General features: G+C 40.7%; 1 protein-coding gene across 1 annotated transcript in view; it reads left to right on the top strand.

Moving 5' to 3' along the window:
* The first annotated feature begins 5,523 nt into the window (after positions 1-5,523).
* The window catches only part of sgip1a (SH3GL interacting endocytic adaptor 1a), a 35,488-nt gene continuing 23,317 nt past the window's right edge, over positions 5,524-17,694 (top strand). Inside the window, exons 1-7 of the mRNA XM_069679398.1 lie at positions 5,524-5,706; positions 7,433-7,496; positions 8,253-8,277; positions 8,977-9,039; positions 10,667-10,730; positions 11,716-11,894; positions 16,224-16,235. Coding sequence (XP_069535499.1) covers positions 5,676-5,706; positions 7,433-7,496; positions 8,253-8,277; positions 8,977-9,039; positions 10,667-10,730; positions 11,716-11,894; positions 16,224-16,235 — 438 coding nt within the window. The 5' untranslated portion in view covers positions 5,524-5,675. The remainder of the gene's footprint in view (positions 5,707-7,432; positions 7,497-8,252; positions 8,278-8,976; positions 9,040-10,666; positions 10,731-11,715; positions 11,895-16,223; positions 16,236-17,694) is intronic.

The following is a 17,694-nucleotide window of genomic DNA, read 5'->3' on the forward strand; positions in this document are numbered from 1 at the left end:
AAAACTAAACCTGTCAGAAAAATGAACACAGAAAAATGTATTTGGCGTGTATTTTGATTTTATAGTTTGACTCATGTCCCATCTGTTAACATGGAGGAGGCGGGCTTTATGACCTATACTGCAGCCAGTCAGCAGGGGGCGCTTGAAATGTTTTGGCTTTCCTTTTATCGAGCTGCCATGTCATCCATCATTTTATAGTCCACAGTGTGTGTGTGTGTGTGTGTGTGTGTGTGTGTGTGTGTGTGTGTGTGTGTGTGTGTGTGTGTGTGTGTGTGTGTGTGTTGGTGATGCTTTCAGGGGCAGTTTGTAACTATGTAGTGAGTTGAGAGGTGATTTGTTCAGGCTACACGCTTCAACAATTTTTGGACCTGCTTTTTGAGCTTGCATGGACAACTTCGTGTATGATCTGTTGTTGCTCCTACGTGCTTTCACAGTACCTTACAATACAATCATATGACCTACAGTAGTTGACAGAACCAGTTCTAGTAGTGTAGAAATTGTCACCCTGTAATAGTGTTATTTTTTAAAGCCAGTGAGCTTTTGACAACCCATTCAAACCCCTAAATGTTTACAGAGATTTCTTGGTTTTATGTTTGATTTTAGGCACTTGTTAGCAATGACTGGCTGAAACACCTGAACTCAGGTGGTACACTTGGCCCTGTTGTGTTTGTAGTGAGTGTACGAAGTGTGGGAGGCTCTGAATGATTTTATTTACAGCCTATGAAAAGTTGACATCTCTCTACCTGAATTAAATCTTTCGACATGCTGCTTCATATTGAAAGGTTGTAAGAGAGCAGCATAGTAGCTGCTTTATAGAGAAATGCAGCTTTCATCAGCGAGTAAATAATTACATCTTCCTCCAGTCTCCTCTGCTCTGCCTTTTTCAACGATACACTTCACTGTCGAGACTCCTGATCATATTTTTAGCTCCATGCACGTCTGCAAAAACAGTGCACGACATAAAATGGAGGCTGCACTCTCATAGCAACGCGTCACGTGTCTCTGCATGATATTGGAGCATTTTTCTGCCTCAGCATCATTGCAGTGTTGCGAGGTCATTGTTAGTGTATCCTCCAGTCTTCAGCAGCTTTTCTGTCCTCACCTGCGTCCTCCTTCTCCTCCTCCCCCTGCCTCTCAGGGCCAGGAGGATGGATGAGTCACTCCCAACGAGAGAGCCTTTTAAACCTCTCGATTGCAATATGTCTGTCTGTTTTTCCTTTGGTCTGCTGTGTGTCAGTCTGCCGGCCTGCCCGTCTCACAGCTTGCCTTCTCCTTGTCTACCTACTGTTGCCTTACAGCGTCTCTGTCTGCACGTTTCTGTCAGTCTGTTTATGTGCCTGCCAGCTTTCTTCCTGTTCTCCTAATTATTGGTCTCCTTGACTGCAAACCTGTCCGTCTGCCTGTCAGAGCAGCATGCTTCTCCTCGTGCTTAGTCAACAGCTTGACTCAATACCAAAACAACTCTATGCAGCGTCTTCACACTTAAACTCTCTTACGCTTTTCTCCCGCCTGAGCATGCTTACATGCAAATGACACAGGACTACGTACACTAACTTCTTTATCTTCTGCTTTTGGAGCGAATTTTTTTGTAGATTCTTCGATGTTCACTTATAATTATCAGAGTTTTTTTACCCCAAACCATCTCTACTCTCCTGCTTCACGGCCTCAATGGTGTATTATGTCCTTTCCACTTACTATGCACAGCAGCACAGGTCTCTCATCCAGTGTCTGGAGTGGCCTGGCCTGGTCTGCTCTGCTGCGGCTGCCAGCACAAGCTGTGTGTGTGTGTTTTGTTGGTCGGCCTTATAGAGCCTCTTCATCTCTTCCCCCTTTGGAGCAGCTTGTTAAACAGCTTCTGCCCGTCCTGCTCAGAAGCAGAGCAGTGCTATAAAGTGGGAGTGTGCAGCAGCATACATGTGCAGCTGTGTGTTATTTACATTTTTGTGCACAGAGACTAATGCACCGGAAACCCCTTGTAGAAGCAGATATATGCAAGCCCACAGGAAGTCACAATTACATAATAGGTGTAGTTCACACACACTCAATCACAACTTTAAGTTTAAGACAAGAATGAGTTAAAGAATGTTTACATCTGTCCCTCACAAAGAAAAAACATACAGGGTGACGCTATGCATATCATTACGTGCAACTTATGGTGACCACTTTGGCGTTGTGTGAGCCAGCTGTAACCGCCATCGTAATTTCTGCAAACTCACTACTGACTACTAACATTAACGTTACTGCTACGAATTACTATATTTCATGCTAGCTTAGCTTCAACAAGTTGAGGCTAAACGATGGCAGAGACGTGTTTTGTAGAAACGTAGTACATAGTGGGCGGGGCCTATGCAGATTCAGGAATTTTTAATGAGGGCGAAGAAGGAGATGCCTTGGGAGGATTTTTACAAGGTAATTAAATGTATTTTGCAGAAAAAACACATCAGACACAGTTTATTATTTCAAGTGCAGCATTTTATGTCTCAAAACATGACTGGACCTGGTCTTTAAAATCAAATCTATAAATGTAATCGCATTGTTGGATTGGTTTGTAGATCACATTATTAAACTGCTGCTTTATTTCTTCAGTATTATTTCATTCACCAACACAATGGGCGTGCTTCCAAATAGGGCCAGGAAAGTCTTACTCAGGTTTCCTGCCTGACAAAGGGGCGAATAAAACTTGTCCTTGTTGTAGGTTTATTTACAAGTATTCTATAGACACTAAGTGACACCGAACTTGTACTTGTGAATACTACTGCTTTGCAGCACCTGTTTGTTTTTAACAGCTTTCAGGTGTAAATCTGCGTTCTGAATGTGAAAGCTTGGAATGAGTTCATGTTCATGTACACGTGACTAATGGGTTAAAGGTATAGCCTAATTGCTGGGTTTCAAGATGGTTCTGTTTTTATTGAAGGCACTGTTAGTACAGACCTCTTCCTGGAGGTTGAAGGGAGTGACCTCACAGAGCTATTATAATAATGACTGCTCAGGGTGGTGTTCCCCGTGTCTTGAGTTTGTTTTCACTTCATGGGATCCTTTCTAAAGATAACTCTGCTTGTCCAAGACTATCCTTAACCCTTTTCAAAGACCAGAAAAACATTACTTCAGAAATAGTTTCCTAAAAAACACTCAGACCCACAGACACCCCAGAAAAAGAAGTGCTTGTTTTTTTCTCCTTTCCGGGGCCAAAAACTTTAATGACTCTGGTCAGCGTTCTGCTGCTCTGGAGTTGACATGTCGGGTTTTTTAGCCTTGGCAGCGTCCTGTCCTTTGGCTTTTCTTGGAATTACATTACTGTGTCTTGAAGAGGCCGCTAATTACGTTAGCACTTGTGCTAGCATCCCTCTGAACGGAAGCCATTAAGTCATTAAACAGTGTGTACCGCACGCTCTGTTATTTCGCTGCCTGTTAATTAAGCCCTGCCATACGCATTCATGTGTTCACATCATCGTCATCCAATCAGATTTAGGTTCTGCTGTATTGTAAACTCAGAAGAGTTAGTCATATGTTAAAATGGTGCTGGTCAATTCAGTCATGTAGGAGTTTCTGTATCAGAATTTGGTCTGGTCTTTGTGTGTGTTTGAGGTGTTTGTAGATAAACAAATTAAGGAAGAGTCAACTGAATCATTAGTTACATTATTCTGGGTTTTTACTGTAGACTTGGTTACATTAGTGCCATTTATTCCCATGTCCCAAAACAAAACAACAACCTGTGGATGAACACTTCAGGGAAATGCAGCTTAGGGACAGATGTCCCATAATGCAATAAGGCAGGTTTTATTCTACTGCCAGTAATACTTAACAAGCAAATTAAATAGAGTAAATAAACGAAAGGTAAAGGCAGAAATTTAAAAGTGAAAAGGATGCAGAGTGCAGACTTTCTGTAGCCAGGTTACAGCTGCCATGTGCACCCTGACACACACAAACAACCACTATATATTCTTTCACAAGCATCGCTATAAACCTGTCAGCTCTTGCTCGGGGGCAAGGCTGGATTTACAGGAGAGGGAAACTCAGGAATGAAAAAGAGGAGAGGCCAATAGAAGGGCAGGAAATCAGAGTTATATATGGATGGGACTGTAAAGAAATGTACTTCTGACAAATAGGGTGAAATACAGCCGGCTGACGAGCAAGCGCAGTTTGAAAACGGACAAGACTTAGAGTCTTAAAAGTTTGTTCTAGTAAGTATGTCTTCATGGTGTCAGATGCTAGCGTGGTACAAGTTACTGTAGGAAGCTGAAGATAACACGGCAGTTCAATGAAGGATAATAACACCCAAACAGATTTCGACATTGAATCAACAGGTATTTCTAAACTAGGCCACAGCAGGGAGAGGATGTTGCTTCTGTGTTGCATCAGACACAAAAACAAATAAATAAATATAATAATTGAAGCAACAGTTGAGAGAATTGACTCAATACAGAGCGTGTTAAAAACAAGCTGTAACAGAAGTGCTGAAACTTGGTTGGCTTAGTGGAACAGCTGTTGATGGAACAATTAAATCTCCCTCCCTGTATTACACTAAAGACTAAGAGAGCACGCAATGTCCTCACATGGAGAGCTCCTGATTCAGCACCAAGCTTCGAGAGAGGAAACTGTCAGCACATAAGATGAAGCCTTCAGTAATATTACTGGGGGGGGGGGGGGGAGTAAAACTTGATATCAGTTATTATGTGCAGAGAGGCGTCTGTATGTGTGCACAGAATGACCAAACAACACTTACTCACAAGCACCCACGCAAACTGTGTGATGGTTACAGCTCTCTCCCAACAAATATATTGTTCTTGAAAGGATACTTTAAAAATGGTTTTTCACCTCCTTCTCTCACTGAGTAATGTCTTATTTTTAGAGCTTTTATACAAACATGCTACATCCTCAAATATCATCACCTAATGCCAATGAATATTAATCCTGTTCTGATTCTATAGGTGTGTTCATGTTTCTGCATATGCTCTTATAATGTTTGCAGGGACATGTTTGCCCACCTTTGTGTATGTACACAAGGTCGAGCCTTTTCCTGAGTCTGTGTGCGTTTCCTCTGCATTCATTTGAGCTGTGAGAATGGTCTTAGGGATGCAAGGCCGAATACGTAAGGATCTATGAGAGGGTGGGTGTCACCTGTCCTCATGGCCAGCAGCAATTCTAAGCAATCCATTTTCCAATTTGGATGCAGCCGGCAAGATTATTTACATTCAAAAAAGGTATTAAATCGGGGCGCTGTTTTAGCTCAGCAGTTAAACCGTGCACCCCAAATGTAGAGGCTCAGTCCTTGACGCAGCGGCACCGGGTTCGCCATTTGCTGCATGTCATCCCCACTCTCTCTTCCCCCGTTTCTGACTCTATTCACTGTCCTCTGAATACAGGTAAAAGGCCCCCAAAATAATGTATGAAATGTAAGAAATTTTGACATTTGTCTTTAATTCAAGACTGAAGTCACTGGTATTGAATTTGAGTACCAGACGCGTCTCAAGCGCAGGATCATGATACCTTATCTGTGTTTGTGTGTGTGGGTTTGCTTTCGTGTGTGTGGGTTAGCAGCAGGTAGCATCAGGTTCCTGGTCTGAGGCTCAGTGTGTGTCTACGTGTTGTCTGAGGAAGATTATGCGATGGTGTGATGAGTTTGCGACCGTATAGAGACAAAGAAGAATGAGAGTCGAGGAATTATCGAAAAAGAAATGGAGGGGGACAACTGGGCTTTCATCTTGGGTAAGAATGGGCCAGGAGCATTTGAGATCTGTTTGCTTGGCATAACATTATGGTACAGCTGGTTAAATTAAACATAGCTCATCTGTATTCAAGCTTGAAGAAAGCACACATGGATTGTTATTGAATGTCATCCAAAGGGAAGAAGACATGATTGGATTGAGTATTTAAAACGTGAAATGTAACACTTTCCTCTGAATGTGTGAATGAAGGGAAAAAAGAAAGCTACAGAAAAACAGTGATGAAGAAATACGTCAGTTAATATCATCACTAAAACAAAATGCCCTAATGTAATGTTCCAGTTTAACACAGTGCTTCCTTGTTGATTTTGTTTAGCACATTTGTAAATTCCGTTGTTTTCTCATCCAGAGGACATCCTGTTAGTGCAGCAGAAAGCTTGAGCAGGAGTTGTTGTTGTTGTTGTTAAAAGGATCATGTGAAAACACATGAGAACACAGAAACCTTATTTGTCTTAACATTATTTGTTTAGAGTCATATTAAGTTGAAAATGTTGCATTATTACAACCGTAAAATCTGAAATATAAATCGCACCGGAATATAAGACACAGTCTGTGTTTCAGGGGCTATCTCAGAGGGAAAAGGGTTTTCTAAAGCTATTTATTAAGTGATTTCAACACTATTTCAATTTATTTTCAATTAAAACACATTCAAAACACACACAAATTACAGCCAACCATCTGTTTTCACCATGTCGAGTTTGCAATCCTGCTAGCTACCAGTGCTGTAGCTAGCGGTGGCTGGCAGCCTACGGTAACGTTGATGGTTGAGTGGGTGGCGGCTGCAATGGCGATCATGACGGTGCATGTCCGTGACGAAGCGTTGTAGGGTTTCATCGTCTGGGTAAAATACTGTAACACAATAACATACCTTTCTCTTCATTTTATACTGGTATATTGGTCGCACAGGTATATAGGATGCAGTTCACTTTTTAGATGAAAAAAAAATGTGTCTTGTTTTGGGTTTTTTTGTACACTGCTTTTTGACTCACTGGGTTGTGTTTACATACCATCTACTATCTAAGATTTACTGTCTGATTAAAAGTCCAGTTTGCATTTAAGGCTTTCCCAAACATACAGAAACGTTTCTCAAGGCCAAAACAAACTCACTGTTGTTGAACACTGAGCGGCTCCACTACCTCAGCTGGATATCTGATGCCTTAGTCAAAGCCATACATTCTGTCTTGTAAACAGTTAATGTCTGAGGGGGAGGTACAGCAAGGCTTGAATTCCTCTGAGGCTGAGGTTTTAGTTAGTCCAAGGATTCAAACACGCGGCCATATGGCGAGTCAGGACATTAGGACTCTCACATACTTTATTTAGCCTCACGGATCGAAGTGTTGTTATCGACTGTCTGACCTACAGTAGGATCCTTGGTGCTTTATGGCGGTCTAAGCTATTCTTGTAAAATTCTTGGTGCATTGATTTTCACAGTTCTAATGAATTTTCCTTTCCTTGATAACTCCTCAAGGATTGCAAGGCTGTCTGTCCATCTGCAATGACCATGAACACATTTAAAGCTCTGAAAAAAGGTGTTTGCCTTCACGCCTGTCACTCAATAATACATAACAAAACACTGCCTTTAATCTCATGGATGATGGACACAGGTCATCTGACCCCATCTACCCTTTTACCCACCCCCAGACACCACCTTTAGCCGAGCATGTGGTGTCTCATCATGCAATAGTCTCTTTTCTTTTTTTCCTCCTCAGGATTGAAAAAACGTACCAGGAAGGCCTTTGGGATACGGAAGAAAGAGAAGGACAATGACTCCACGTGAGTTGTTACTCTCCTGTGTACTGTGTGATCCAGAGATGGAGCATATTAATTGTTCCACTGCTGAAGCTGTTAACAATGATGCTGTGCAGTCGACCACACTGTTGGCTAAAACCTCTGAATTGGAGGAAGAAGGAGAATTGATTTATGCTAGCGGGTTGTGCAGATTCTTTACAGCAGAATAAAAGGATTACGATAAGTGAGAACAATTACAGGATTAGTTTTAAGTACAGGTCCTGTCAAATAAACGTAATACGTCAATTTCTATTAACCATGCACAGCTGAATAGGTTTGCTGAAGTGCCATTCTAATTCCTTTATGACACGTTATTATGAATCCATGAAATCCTGGGCTTATGTATAATACCCTCTACTTTTGAAATTGCTTGTTTGTATAGAGCTGATGTTATTTCTGTCATTTAAAGGCAGAAATTTTCTGAAATTGTGTTTAACTGTAAGCAAATACAACAGGAACAAAACAGGACGTAATAGAGCAAGTGTGTCACTTGTGAAATGTTGTAAGTGTGATAGTTTTTCAAAGTTGTTTATCCAACTTGTGACTCTGTTTGCGACACGCACACTTACAGTAAAATGTCTGTGAGTGTGTGGATATGGTGATATGATTCCTTGAATGCCTCTTTACAAATATTTCTGCTCGACTAATTAGCAAAGCACTTGATATTCAAAGTGAAGAGCTGCGATGTGAAGTGACTTTCATGCTCTACTTTCTTCTCTCTTCTTCTTTAAACTCTCACAGGGGGTCCCCAGACAGAGACGGGGGTGTAAGTAACACAAAATATTTAACATGCGTCAACTAAATAATTAATTTGTAAATTTCTGTTCCCTCTACCGTTGTATGACTGGGGTAAATCAAGTCTTACTTTCTGTGCTTTGTTTTCTTACTTGCCAGGAACCCCAAGAGGTTGACTCGGTACTAAACTTTAGTCTCTAGTCCTGTGGAGTAGATCTAGTATTTAGAGTAGAGATTGTAGCCATCCCGGTGCATTGTTCAACTCATTAGGCAGCCACCAATGTTGCTGTTTCAGCTTTCTTTGTATGAGCAGGCGCATGGAGGAGGCTTTGTGCAAAAACAAATCCCTTTGTGGTAGTTAAAGAGACCTAAATGCTAAATATTGTCCAGCACATTTGGACTATTTGCAGCATCTTGAATAATAACAATAGTCATCATTATTATTAAATATATAATTTTATAAGATATATCTTTCAAGAAACTTTAAAGACACTGAAGTGATAAAACAGAGCAAATAAAGTCTGTGTGAGTAAATACAGGAAACTGTGAGACAGTCTCACATGACATCGAGGTTACACAGCACCATGATTTATATGGTAGAGTTAGTAGCACCATAGTTCCAGTGAACAGTAGCTAACATAGAGACACATCCAGTGGTAGCTCAGTAGTGTAGAATACACTGTACTGTCCCTGTCTGGTGGGATTTTAATCAAACTCTCTCTCTGCTCAGTCTCAGAAGAAGACCAACGGAGCCCCTAATGGTTTCTACGGAGACATCGACTGGGACAGATATGTAAGTTATAAAAGTAATAATGTAGGTTTATTGTCTTCCACTGATATTTCAGCTCGTCAAATGTTCAAATATGTAAAATAAATAAGAATTGAAAGATCTGATGCTGATTTAAAAATTATTTCAGTGGAAACGTGGAAAAAAAGCGGAAATAGTATTACTGCAGTATTTTACATAGGTTTTATCACCAAGCAATAACAAGAATTGTGTGCATAGGCCTATAATGAGTAAATGGCTGATTTTAGAGGTGAACAGTAAAAATGACAGATTTTACTATTTTTCTCAAAAATGAAACCCTAACATTACAGAATGCATGATTATAATCAGTAATGGCTTTGAGATAAAAAAATGTGGTTTGAATGGGAGTTAATGGGACATTTTTGTCCTTAACTTTTAAATAGGGTAGTAAATTTTAAATCTGATGCTACACAAAAACTAATAATGCATCAACGTCAATATTTTGGTTAATCCTTGACATATCCAAGACTGATTAAACAAAAATGCCCCAGCCACCCAACATTTGTTATATGGAAAATAGCTCATTTTTTGTGTGTTATTTCACAAGAAATATGATTTTCATGTTTTCAAACTGGCAATTAAAGGGTTAAAATCCTGATAATTATTCAATATTTGATAGTTTTGATCAGGACTGAAGTTGATCAAAAGATTTAACCCAAAAAGCGGAAAAAAAATATTAATCTGTACTATTTTTATAGCAGTTCTTGTAAGTGGACATTTTTGTCCATAACGTCTAAATAGGGTAGTAAATTCATATCACAGTGTTCTATTGGTCTATAGAAAAATGTATATTTGAATTCCAAAATTCCATACTTCCAAAATGTTGTTACAAAAAATTGTGCCATGTGCATTAACACAGGCAAAATGGTGGCCAGACGACAAAAAAAACTTGCAAAAAATGGACAATAATGTCCTAAGAGCCTCAGAGGGTTAAGCAGGGAACACAGCATTTGTTATGACTGGAGATGTGTGATTTATTGTCTAATTATATCAGTTGGAACTTTAAAGGGCCAGTTTGCCGATTTTCAACCTCAGTCCTATCATGCTGTTATGGGGAGCTAATGCCATTGTGGTAGGAAAGAAATACAGTTAGGCTCTGTGCCTTTAGAGGACACTATCCACTTCTCCAATGGGCCCTGGAAAACCTCCGCCAGACTACGTAAAACGCATCATCTGGCAGAGGCCAGGGAGCTTGCTAAACTACACTTCCTCAATCTAGGGCACCCGCCCCCGATGTCATGTCTCGTTCAAAATCATCAGGTTTGAAATGTAGACTTCTCGTGTATTCTCGTGGTATTTCAGACTCTGCACCGCTCTGACCCATTGCCTGCAGCAAAAACAGTAGTATTTCACTCCAGCGTCTCTCGCTGGGTCGTTCCTTTCAGAGGGAGGGGTGCAATGCACGCTGGGTGTTGTAGGAATGTAGAATGGGTGAAACCCATTCTACAACTTTCTCCACAGCTATGGCGCCAATTTCAAATATTATTGCTTCAGTGACAGTGGCTTTTTCCAGGGGTGAATTGCTCCTTTAACTGTAGCTCAATTAACCTGCAATTTTCTTTTTCTGTTCTTATTTGAAGACTTTAATAATGCGTCGCTCTTTTTGTTTCAGAACTCCCCTGAGGTGGATGATGAGGGCTACAGCATCAGACCTGATGAGGAGTCAGAAGAGGGAGATATCCTCAGCTCTGCTTCAGTTGTCATGTCTTATTTTTGTTTTTTGCAAACTTACCTTGGCTGAAAAAACAAGGGAATTTTTTCTGTTATTAGTACAGGATTTGTTAAATTAGTGCGTACTGGTGAGAGCATTTTGTGTTGGAAATCGTATTCACATGTGAATTTACTGAGGCTGCAAAATCAGTGATTATAAATCTAAATAATCAAATATCCTCGTCTTACTCTACAGAGAAATCCACACATGCACATCGTGACATACAGTTCTCATGAAGTGCGTCAACAAAGTGTAAAAACATCCAATTAACACAGATCTAAATAAAGGTAAAACAGCGCGAGGAATGAGTCATTGATGCTCCAGACGTGAACAGGAAGTTGCATTGTTTGAGAAAAGCCACTTGACTTCTTCATGGAGCCTGAACCCAGACTGTCAGCTTGTATCAGCAGAAGTGATTCTCTGTTCTCCTCCCGTAAACGTTTGTTATGATGGTGAAATTATATTCATCACTTTGCAGTTACCTCCTCAGTTGGTTCCTATGATTTAGAGGGACGTGCAGTCTAATTTTGTTTTTAGTCTTGGCTACAATTGTCTTATCGGTAAGTTAATTTACCAGTAATCTTAGGTTTTGATTTGTATCTCCACTTTATCAGTTATGCAGCAGGGATATTTTAAGAGCAGTTAGACAGTAATTGAAAGAAATGCTACAAGATTAAATAGTTTGAGTCACCATTTTAGTTAGGAAAAAGGCTAAATGATTTGGAAGTAGAGACAGAAGTAAAATCCCCAAAAAGCAGGTTTATAGAAATCAGTTGAGATTTTAAGGTAGTCACTGAAGTATTAAGGCTAGCTCAACCAGGGATGTAGTTCCTCAGTTTGGCAGCCCTGACACAATCATTAAGCATCATTTATAATATTACATAAGTTAAATGTAATAAATTCTGGCCTTTTTGAGGAGGGAACCTTTCTTTTCCTTGACACTGCACCACCTCCCATCACCAAAAAGGGACACTTCTTTTCCTCCGATGAGTCAGAAGGAGAGGAGGACCACAGGAAAAAATTCAAAATCAAGATCAAGCCGCTGCCGGCCGATCAAGTCGTGTCAGTGCCCTCGGTCGACGAACTCAAAGCCTCAATAGGCAACATAGCCCTGTCCCCGTCTCCTCTGGTGAGTAGCTCTGACGCCGTTGCCGCCTTTCATTAACAGAAGGCTGTGTGTTAGCGTTTAGATGCTTATAATGTGTACGTGTGAACCACTCCTGCTTCTTGGTCCCTTTGAATTGCCTTTTAAGGCATACTGAGCTGCTCTCTCTCTCTACATTATATTTTCTGCCGCTTTATCCCACTGTTTTGTTTTAGCTATTATTAGGAGCTCTAAACAGGTCACTGCTTTACTTTTCTTACATGGCAACAGAACAAGTTTATATTAATGAGACAGTAACAAGCAGCATGTTATGTCTCAGGTTTGAACCTTAGACTGAAACCACAATCCAAGTAGCTGTAAGTGCGGTCAGCTGATTTTATATGAACGTTTGAATTACTAATAGTTAATTTGTGTTACTTGGTTTAACACAAGACAGATGTCCCACCACAACACAAACCATTTCAGACGTCCTTGCCAAGTAGCCGAGTGTGAAGCTCTTGTTTGAAGTGATACAGCTCTGTTGAAGAGTCCAGATTCCAGCCAACATCTCCTTTAAGACGGTCTGTTAAAAGCAGTGAGACTCCCCAACAGGCTTTGGCCTCCCCTACTTTTCTAGCTCCTACCTATAATCCCTCTGTTCCTCAGTGAGACAGTTAGCTTGGGTGTCTGCCTTGAATAATTCAGGTAGGAAAGTGGGCACATTGAACCTGTGTGTCGGCCCGCTGTACAGTGAGACTGCTTGTGGTCATTTGAGCTTGTGGACTCAATAATTTAATCCAGCCTGCTGGCTCTGTTAACCTGATCAGGTGTGAACGTCTTTCCATGCAGGTAATGTCTGTGTGCACGTGCTTAGGTAGGAGGCATTAGTGGTTTTTGTCTTTTTGAGTGGGTGTTTTCATTCACAAATATAATGCTGAACGCTGTTTGCTTGTTACACCATCTTAAGTATCTGCATTTATTGCTTGTTTTTGTTGCCTGTATTTATTTTCTATCATTGCTAATTGCATGTTTTTTTAGTTTTAAGCTGTTGGTTGGAGTTACGATACATCAACTTGGAAAAATTGATGGGAATTCTTCAGTATTGCTTGATATTTTCATTGGGAATTGAAAGTATTTGTTGTTGTAAGTTATATTCCTGAGGTTTTTTTCTTAGACCAAGACATGTACTCTGAAATACGTTTATCCAAACCCCTCAGAAATCCATTTAAATGCCATCGAGCCACCTGATTGTTAACTCAGGTTGAGCCTTTTGAATTACTGTCCTGTCGCTGTGATTACGAAACTGCCACCCGCACCTCTACCAGTACAAATTAGCATCACGTTTGTCTGGGCCGAGCTTTTTGCTCACACATAAATTACATGAGTCACACAGTCACTCCCAGTGCCTGGCAACTCTGGGTAACCTCGGATATGGACTGAGAATTAAATGGCCCCATTTTACAGGAAGAGGAGCCAAATGGTAACAGGACTCTAAGAGCAAACAGTGCTCATGTCCCTTTCGCTGCTTTTCTTTCTAGCTCTTATTTTTATTATTATTATTATAACTTTTACTTGAGCTAAACCAGTAAAACTTCATGCACAGGCTAAAACATTTATGACTTGCTCTTATTTTCAAAAACAAGCCCACAGCCATCTGAATATCAATGTGATTCCCTCGACTAACAACAGAGACTGTACAGTCCTATTCTCTTGCTCTTGAAGTTGTTTTTCTGCATGTAAATATGACATTGCAGTCTCTTACAATCTCTTACCCCAACTGTGAAAAAACCTGAAACGGATATCTTCAGTAGACACTGTGAGTTGTATTTAGCAGCCTGCTTGAGCTTAATTTCTCTAGTAATATTTGGCATATTCTTCATAAATTATTCATGTGAACAGAAGCTTGTGAGAGGGACACGAAGAGGCACATTAGCAACTTGTTTTGCTGAAAACCTTCGCTTGGATTTGGTGCTCACATCACGTTAGAAGGAGTTCTGGGTAATGTGTAGGTGTAGAGTGAGGAGCCATAGTAGCACACCAGTCTGTATTAGTGATTGCAGTTGATGTACACAACAGCCTACTTTGCACACAGATGCTTTGCTTATATATTTTCCCCTCAAATCTTCTAACTGTTCCTCCCCTCTTCTTTTTATTTCTCTCTTATCTTCCTGTCTTTAATGCTGCGATCCTCTGTAGAGGAGTCCGGTAAGCCTTCGTTTTGCATGCTGTTTTGTTAAAATCTTGTGTTTACTCTTGACTGTGTACACTTTCATCCCCTTCAATACCAAGTGTTTGCTTATGCATGTGTTTTCTCATAATCTGTTCTGTGTTGCTAAAAGTAAATTAAATACAAATACAGCAAGATATCAATCCTGTGTAACAAAGATGTAGGCTTAAGGGGCTGTCCCGAATACCTTTTTTTGGGCTTTGAAGTTTCCGCAGCAATTATTCGATTAAATATATTAATAAAAACTGTGATGCAGACTCGCAGTGCTGAGAGGGGGAGAGCACGAGCGGGGAGGGAGCGGGTGATTACGGACTGAAGTGATGACATGATATAAAACTTTGTTCGATCATGAAGCCTGATGCTCCTCAACAGCTCTGTGGTTTATAACTGAAATATATGAAGCACACAGCAGACTGGAGTCTCTGTTAACAGTGACAGACAGACAGAAAGATCAGCGTGATCAAGCGTCCGTGTCCTCCCCGCGCTGTGTTGTTATAAACCGATCACAGATCTGTGTTTTATCTGCTCTCCTAACATCTGTGGCTGAAAAGGGGGATTTTTTCCATTCCATTACCATGGCGACGATTGAAGCTTCGAAGCATTCGGGTCAGCCCTATAGGCTTTATTATCAGCCCGGCATCTATAGGGAAATAGCCAGTGTTGACTTTTCTTTTGGTGTGAGTGTGTTTCATTGTGGTGTCATACATTGTACTGCAGGTAATGTGCTCCGCTCAGCATTTTTATAGCTCTTTTTTTTTTTGCCTGATTACTTGGAGTACAAGAGCTCTGTCGTTTAAGTTGTTTCCACCGACTAAGACGTCTTAAATCTGATTTTAATTGGTTCTGGAGTCTTGAGATTCCAGCTCTCAGCCCAAATAACGAGGCTACAAGCAGCAGCGGCTGTGAGAAAAAGGTCAGGGTTGGAATTAAAATGTTGGAAACTACACAAATTAGGTTCTGCTTTGCATATTCTTCTTCCCTTCCCAGCTTATGAAACAGAAATGGCTTAATTTGGTGGACAAACATCTCACTCTTGTGCTGAATTTCTGAAATTCTTCTTCATATTTCATATGTGTGGTTAGTGTAGCCAGTTTGTGCAGTCGGGTCTACATGGAGAGTCCCCTCAGGCAAAGTCAGTTGCTTTACAACCCAGCTGACTCTCTCTTCAAATATGACTCATCTATTTGACTCTAGAACCAGAAACAAAGATGCAATGATTCTATTGTTCAAAAATTGAATAAAAAAGCTGTTCTTCTCATCGTTTACATTTTTGATTTCATATATATTTCACAATTAATCTGAGTGTTCTACTTTAAACAGCACACGCTCCTGTACGCAACAGTTTGTCGGGGATTAACAATCACCTTTAACACACAGAGGCTAAAAGGTCACAGCGTACGACTCTAAACACTTCCTGTTGTCCTTCCTGTTTACGCACAGCAGGAGGAAGACGATTGGTTACGACAAAGAGCGTTGCGCTGTGTCCTGCCCCAATTTACCCAATGAAATTAATCCCCTCTGCCAGCGTGTCCCACCCCCTTGTTACATCACTTTAATCACTCATGGCTCGCTGCACAACTGGAACAAGCACAAGAGCGAGGGATGGAGGGAGAGAGGGATGATGCGCGGTGGAAGTGACGCAGGCAGATGGAGACGTTTGAGCAGAAATTAAAGAGAACAAGAGGGTGATTGGAGACTGAAGGGAAAGAGAGAGGACACTCGCAGGGATTATTAAATAGCAAAAGTTACATTGTTTTTAATAAGATATGAAATAAGGGACGGGAGTGGAGACATTTAAAGATGAAAGACTGGAGGAAGAGAGGGAAGATATGTCTTGTATATTTTTTACATCAGAGAATATCCTCATTTATCTTTGAGCCTTTAATTGGTACAATTTGTTTTGCCTCAACATCAACACTTTGAATGTGTCAATAGCTATGTCCCACTTGACTTAGGAGCGATTTGTATATATTCTCAAAACCCCCTAACTGTGTGAGGCTGCAGAAACAGTTTTTGGAATCTTTATTCCCAAATCTGACCAGCCAGGCCCAAACAATCTTCTTCTCCTGATGCATATAATGTCTGCTTTACTGATTTGTCACTCTCTGACCAGGTATCTCTTCTCTCTTCCTTTTTGCTGGTCACAGAGACGTAGCCCGGTAAGTGTCCTTTTCTCCCGTCTCCCTGGGGTCAGGCTCGAAATATGTCACATGCTTCCTGTTCCCTTTTGCTCCTCACCTTGTCTTCTGAGTTGATTGAACGAGACAGAAAATGCGTAGGTGGGTGCAGTGGCTCAGGCTACGGGTCAAAGCTGTAAGCTCATTTGATTTGACATTAATATTTAAAGATTTATATAAATATGTGACTTATTTTTACAGATTCTCAAGATCACAAGCCTGCTTGTTTTGCATCTTTAAAAGCCTCATGCTTGGTCTCTGTAGTGGGAGAAAATTTGCACTTTTGACAGCTGGACCCTTTGATGTCTTACTTCAGTCACTCCCCATCGTCGTGTCTTCTCCTCTCATCTGCTCCGGTCCCTCCCTCTTCTTCCCTCCTTCTCTCTACATATCTGCCCTCTGCCTTTCTTGGCCTCTTGTGTCCCTCTCATGGTGAATCCATGCACACGCACGCACACACGGGTGTTTAAAGGCACAGCTGCAGAGGAAATATTGTTGTGCTGTTGCTTCTCCAACATCAAAACTCATCACTCTTTTAATTTTCTTACGCTCCAACTTTATCATCCTCACACCTTCTCTGGTAGCGGGGGTGGCTTCTAAAGACTTCAAAAGCATGTTTTGAAAGCTTTCCAATTTTTCTGATGCCAGCAGCAGCAGTTCACCCAGTTGCTGTTTTCTAACTTGATACTAACAATGTTGTTGTTATTGAATTTTGGACTTCTGTATCACGATCGGTGGATATTTATGCCTTTCTATCCAATATGCAGTAGCTATTGGGGCTGTTGACAGGCATTTCTGTGTCATATTTCTGTGAATGTACAATGTTTAACAAAACACTTTATAAAGTATAAGAAGTGGCATTTACAGTAAAATGACCACTGTCATGCAGGTTAGGATTAGCCTATCTTACTTTGTTTTAACAGGACGTGTGAATATGTACAAGAGTTGGTAGATACACAAGAATTGCTACTAAAATGTTATTTTTACCAATTTAATTGAGGTCATAGATATTTAAGAAATACATGTAGTGCAAAGTGAAATATTTCCCTCTCTGGGTGGCCTAGTGGCCCAGGGGGAGGACACTGACTGTAGGCCCAGGTTTGCATCCGACCGTGGACCTTATTTTGCATCTCATTCCCGATCTCTCTCTCTCCTCCTCGTTTTTGTCTGCTTTTAATAAAGGCAAAACAATTCTATATTTCTGTCTTTAAAAGACAGTACAACATGTGCTGCACCACTTTACATGTGCATATGTACGACCTGCTCCGGTGTAGCCTGTAGCTGGTCAGGTGGTTGCACACGTCAAAGATCAGATCAGATCAGATTAAGTCAACCTGAGGCTGAAGTTCAGCTCTACAGACTACTACTTCATTTAATTCTACTTTAACCACATAGCTTCTTTTATTTAACAATATTTTTCTGGACTGCACTGACATTTTAA

Source organism: Semicossyphus pulcher, unplaced genomic scaffold, assembly GCF_022749685.1.
Source record: "Semicossyphus pulcher isolate SPU_LCO1_2020_fin unplaced genomic scaffold, fSemPul1.0.p SCAF_4, whole genome shotgun sequence".
NCBI lineage: Eukaryota > Metazoa > Chordata > Actinopteri > Labriformes > Labridae > Semicossyphus > Semicossyphus pulcher.